Here is a 6,000-nt window from a genome sequence, read left to right on the forward strand (position 1 = left end):
GATGGATCTGTGCGTCTCCCTGTCTCCCTCTCCGCCCTCTGGCTGTTCTGTGTCCTGTTCGCTGTCTCATGCTCCGCCTCTAACACCCTTCTTGTTGTCTCTGTCTTGTCTTCCTGCCTGTACCTCCCATCTCTTTGTCCTTCTCTGCCTTTCCTTCTCTTTAGTATCTGTTGTTTGTTCTTTGACAAATTCGTACATGTTTACAGTATATCTTGATATCATATCCAGCTTCTCCCAATATATCCCCTCCCCCCCTTCCTATCCTTTTTTTTTTTTTTTTAATGACCCACTGAGTCCAGTTAGTGCTTCCTGCAAAGGATGTTGATGATCGTGTTGGGTGTGTCTTGGGCAGGTGACCAGAGCTGCAGTGAGTTCATGAGCGCCAAGCCACATCACGTTCAGATGCCCACATTTTGTCCCCCACCCCCTTTGCTCTTAATTTTCTTTCCTCTTTGTGGATGTTCCCTGAGCTCTGATTTAGGGACTGGGGGATCAGTACTGGTGTCTCATTTAGGACTGAGCACTCTGCAGTCACATCACTTACTCAGCACTCTCGCCTGTTAGGAGGCTCTGCATTGACTGCTGCCCACTGCAGAAGGAAGGTTCTCTGGTCGAGGGTGAGGGCCGCACTGATCTCTGGGTAGAGCCGTAAGTGTTTAGAAGGGAGTTTGGCAACATGTCCATTTAGCTTCTCTAGAACCCAAGGCCTCCTGAGCTATGGGCTTTGGATCCTGTTTCCTGTACAGGTGTGAATGCCCTCCTCTGGGGCAGGCCTCCTATAACCCAGAGTGCTGGGTCCCAGAGCCGCCATCTGACTTTAAAAGAGGGGGTGCATTGGCTCCTTGCCTCGACCTAACTTCACACTAAGCAGCAGACATGGTAAAACAGTGTGTGGGAGAATCCTCCTCGCAGCCGGGTAACCAAGTGCTTCCTGCTATTCCTCCTTTCCTAATAGTGGTTTTAATTTTGACAGATTTGGACCTGAGCAGTGATACTACAGCAAATAATGGAGAGAAGAACTCTCGACAGAGACTTCTGAATTCATCTTGCTAATGGTTTCGTTCTGGAATTTCAAGTCCATGACTTCTGTGGTTGTTGGGTCTGTGGCTAGTTTGCAGTAAATGTTTTTGGTAGTGATATGGTGTGTGTCTTACCAGTCCCTAGTAGACATAATGGCCAGTAGTGTCATAGAAGAATGGGTTAGGAATGTCCCACAGACAAAATATGGAAATGAGTAAGTGGGCTTTGTTCGAAGCCCTCATTAAAGGGCTATTAAGAGCACAGAGCCTTCTAGAGAAACACCATTTTGGACCGATGGTGTTGGGAGACCTGGAGCTTCCAGAGAGCAAGCACTTTGAGGGATGTCTTATTTTATGAGATAACAATAAACATGCCAGGATATAATTTAATAATGCCCTCTGTGTGCCCTTACTAAGGCTGTTGAACAAGAAAAGCATTCACTGGCCTACCAGCAAGGTTGGCCTATGCATGGAAGCATCCTAAATTGGGTGTGACCTGGTGTCTCGGCTCTTGTACTTGCGAACTCTCCTGTCACTTGCCAGCCTCAGCTGATTGTTGTCCTCTAACCACTGCTCACTGCCCCGTGCCCTCTGCAAAGACAGCAGGCCGAGGGAGTGCCGACTGACTGAACATAGCCAAGGAGGCAGAGTTGTAGTGTGTCAGCTCACGCCGTGGTGACTCTTGGAAGGAAGGCTTCAGAAATAACCTAGTGGGAAATCTGAATTTAGAGGTCATTGATAGATGTCATCAAGACATCTGAGACAGGAGAACAGCATTGTACTGAAGCACGTTGACAGAACACAGGGAGGGGCACTTTACCCAATGGGGGCCGAACACGGAGCTGACACAAGAGTGACCTTTGCCGAGCGTTTGGAGACAGATTGTTTATATTTAAGCACAACTTTCTAAATTGCAGATTAATTTATAGATGGAGTTCATTTGAGAAGAACATTCTAGCATTGATAGGAATTACAGACTAGATTATACACATGGGTAGTTAGGAAGGATATAAGCACTGCTTTGTAAACAGTTTGATTTTTTGTGACATGTTCTCACTTTGTAGCTCATGGTCTGCCCTGGGAATTACATCAAGCCTCCTTAGTGCAGGGATCACAGGTGTGAGTCATGAGGCCTGGCTTTATAAACATGCGTGCTGACTTAGAAATCGTTAAAGCCTGTTCACATTCTGACCATGTGAACATGCTCTCCATTCACACTTTATATAAAAGCTCTTTAGTCTACAGACCTGCCCATTTTTAACACGTTGTTTACATGAAAGTCCTCAGGAACCACCCAGTTTACTTTTGGCCAATCTGAGGACAATTACCTAATCTAACTGCTTTATGGTGAAGCGCGAAGTCACATAGCTGGCTGTCTGCCTTTGGGAATGTGCAGAGAAGCAGATTTTGCTTGTACTTCCGTGGCAGTTTCTGAGTTGGAAAGCTCATATAAATATCAAGAGTGTACTGGGTGCTGTGAATGGCACTGTTCCAGGATACATCTTTCTGTTGAGTTAGAGTATGACTATGACATGGTAACTAAGGAAATGATTTCATACATTTTTATATTGTTGTGTTGGAGACATTTCATTACAGTTCTCTACAGTATGTCTGTGTGGGTTTTGTTCTTTTTTTTTTTTTTTTTTTGAAATGACCTTTAAAATATTTTTCTAGGATATGGATTTTTTTTTCCAAAAAGCATCATCTTTCTTGTAGCATAACTTGTACTTTGAGGCAGTAAAAGTTATATTTTATTTTAGAAGGTCAGGAACTCTCTGAGCTTAGCCATATGCAGTCCTCTGGTTAGAATGTGTGCTTGGGGTCCTCAACCTCTGTTTCAGTTCACCCTCCCATGCTCACTCTGAGCTGTGGTAGGACCCGCGCCATCCTAGGCTTCACACTTGCTACTGGCTGGGACAGATGAATAGGCAGGTCCTGTGTTGAGGGCATCAGAGCCTAGCAACACGCAGCAAAGACATGGGCAGGTACTAAGAGACGATAGAAGTCCCATAGTAAAGACCCTTCCAGAAAGTAGAAAATCCTCTGTGGTGTCGGGAAGAGCCGTATTGTCTGGTCCCCCTGCCCATTCCCTGCCCTAAGTTACATAGCTGGTGATTTATAGTGTCTGGTGTTTTCCTGGAGGTAGATGACCAACTTCAGCTGTAAATCCTCTCTGGGCTGAAGTTCAGATAGAGCAGCACCTGTGATTTTGAGCAGTTGAGCTGCAGCTGGCCTCTCTACTTCTCTTCCAGGATGTGGGGAGAAGCCCGTGGGGTACGCGTATAGCTCCAAGGGGCTGGTAGACAGTAGTGCACTTTGCCCTGGAGTTAACCCTCCCTCTGCCGGCTTCCTGGCTTTGAGCGCTTCTCTAGAGATGAGGAGGATGCTTTTGTAAGCACCTGTCCTTTTATTACAGACATACCAGGTCTTCAGTGACCACTGTGAGGCCACTGACCTTGTTTCCAGTCTTAGTGAACCACTCAGGTTCCAAACCAGATCCACACAGTTGTGTGGTAGCAGAAGCAGCACAGATCATTCTGGAAGCAGTGTTCTGGCGCATTTGCCATTTTACCAAGGGGCACATAGAGCTCTCGAGAGTTCCCCCAGCTCTGGGTGGGGGCTATTTTTAAAGTTACAGCAGAAACATAGCTTGTACTTGCTGACTAGCAAGCCGCTCACTGAGTAGGGTGTGCCTTGCCCTTGAGAAAGCTGCTTCCTTCAGCCTGAGACTTGGCTGTATGTTCACTTAATTGAGTCGTATTTTCGAACTTCTGAGAGAATGCCTTATTGTTATTCACCTTCATTTTCTAGACTCAGACACAAAGTCAGAGTGAGGTGGGCAGCCTCCGGCCTGGAGTGACCGGGCAACCAGCATTGATATTGTTTTCTCTGGAGTCATGAGGCTAGCACCTTCCAGTTTTCTTCCCCGTTGAGAGTCTCTGGAGTGCAGGGAGGATGGGCACAACATACACCTTATAGAAAGAACATCACCCTGCTTCACAATGGCACTGTTAGGGGCTGAAACCCCTGCTTGTTTGGTGGGTCTGTTTTGCATGTTTGTTTGTTTTTTTGGTTTGGTTTGGTTTTTTCAAGACAAGGTTTCTCTGCCTAGTTTTGGTGCTTGTCCTGGATCCTCGATCTGTAGACCAGGCTGGCCTTGAACTCAGAGATCCACTGGGCTCTGCCTCTGGAGTTCTGGGATTAAAGGCGTGTGCTACTGCCGCCCGGCTGCATGTATGTTTTAACGTGTATATTCCCACCCAAAACCTAGCTCCTGTGGCTTTGTTCCTGTGAAGGACAGGTGGCTACACCTTTCAGGACACACGTGCTGCCCGGTTGAATCTGCACATGTCAGAACAGCACAGAGAGATCTACAAAGGTCTAAAGTTTTGATTTGTAGCCGTATCACCAACTCTTAAGTCAGCAGCTGAGACACACCAGGCACTCGAGTGAGCGAGCAAGGGAAGGGTAGGAAGCCTAGTTTGTTGGCCTCTAGGGTCTGCTTTAACGGGCACACGGTCCTCCACAGAAGAGGGTAGTGGGAAGGCTCCTCCCACGGACTAGTAGAAGGAGTAGTGTGGCAGACAGACAGAGAGCCTTTCCCCGGAAGCACAGGGATGCTTGGCTTTTGATGTGGAATGAGTCATGACCACTTTCCAAGTTCAGCATAAGTTCAAGGTTGTCCTGCAGTGACTAGGGAAGTGGGAGTTTTGAAGATCCTGGTCTCAGCAGTCCAGAATAAACCCCTTAAAGAAGCCGTGGGTTAAAATATGCATTGGCAGTTAATGGTTTGTCTTCGGGCACTGAGATGAACAGCTCCTTTGGGGCGATCACTGGCATTTTGGCCTTATTTCTTCTCACAAGAATGAAACCTCTTTTAAAAGATTGACAAGGAGGCTATTGTGTGCAAAGTGGAATATAATAGATGCTAATTTGTAGTTCGCTTTCCTCCTGCGTTAAATTACACGATTGTGTTTCTGGGTCTCTGGCTGTGGAGCACGATGTCACTGAAGCTTGTAGATCTGAATCAGTGATTGTTCTCGGGTTTCTGAAAGGTACCAAGTTTCTTGTGTCTTGAGGTACTTTTTCCCTTGCTCAGCCACAGGAGAAAACTGTAGGATTCTGCAGTGTGACAAGCATTCCCTAGAAAAACAGATACAATAAGCTCCACTTTTTAACAAGTTGGCCTTGTCAAAATGCCATAATTTCAGTTTGATCCATTCAGTACAGTGGAGTTCTATGTATAAGTTAAATTTCCGTGTGTGTGTGTGTGTGTGTGTGTGTGTGTGTGTGTGTGTGTGTTTTGTGGGGGGGGGAGGCTATGTGTCAGGGTTTCTCTGTGTAGCCAGGTTACAGAATTTTTTGTTGTTGTTATTGTTTTGTGGGGGGGGGGTTGTGGGTTTTTGTTGTTGTTGTTGTTGTTTGAGGGAAGGTTTCTCTGTGTAGCCTTGGCTGTCCTGTAACTTACTCTATAGACCAGGCTGGCCTCCAACTTAGAGATCCACTTAGTTCTGCCTCCCAAGTGCTGGTGATAAACACATGTGCCATTGTGCCCGGCTAACTTAAGTTTCTAATGACCAAATTTCTCTGAAACCTTCCAAGAAAAACATGAACGTTCCTTTTGCTGTGTCATGTGGTAAAGCTGCTGAGCCAGTGAAGAACGACTTGAAACAAAAGTTCATCTTCGGTTTTGTTCCACAAAGTTCAAATGATGGTGGTGTCAGAAAGCAGTCTTGTAAAGAACACACCGGAAGCGTGGCCCTCTGCTGAAATCCTCGGTGCTCCCGTGGGAGGGGCTTGGCCCCTCTCTGCTCACGGTCATCCCGAGAGGGGGAGGGCTCTCAGTCAAGGCTGTTGAGTCTACAGTCAACAGCAAACGGTGCTGTGGTTCTGTGCTGTGCTGGGTCCCCAAATAAAACGTTTCTAAGTAACAAAGAGAGTCGTGGCCTTTCTACCTTCTTTGGGAGTGCCTTCACTGAAG

At 46.6% G+C, this 6,000-nt stretch overlaps 1 protein-coding gene across 2 annotated transcripts in view; it reads left to right on the plus strand.

Moving 5' to 3' along the window:
* Panx1 (pannexin 1) overlaps positions 1-2,662 on the plus strand; it is a 39,781-nt gene extending 37,119 nt beyond the window's left edge. For both annotated transcript variants that reach the window (XM_028859590.2, XM_037207754.1), the window contains exon 5: positions 974-2,662. In XM_028859590.2, the coding sequence (XP_028715423.1) occupies positions 974-1,053 (80 nt within the window). In that variant the 3' untranslated portion in view covers positions 1,054-2,662. The remainder of the gene's footprint in view (positions 1-973) is intronic.
* The last annotated feature ends 3,338 nt before the right edge of the window (positions 2,663-6,000 follow it).

Source organism: Peromyscus leucopus, chromosome 7, assembly GCF_004664715.2.
Source record: "Peromyscus leucopus breed LL Stock chromosome 7, UCI_PerLeu_2.1, whole genome shotgun sequence".
NCBI lineage: Eukaryota > Metazoa > Chordata > Mammalia > Rodentia > Cricetidae > Peromyscus > Peromyscus leucopus.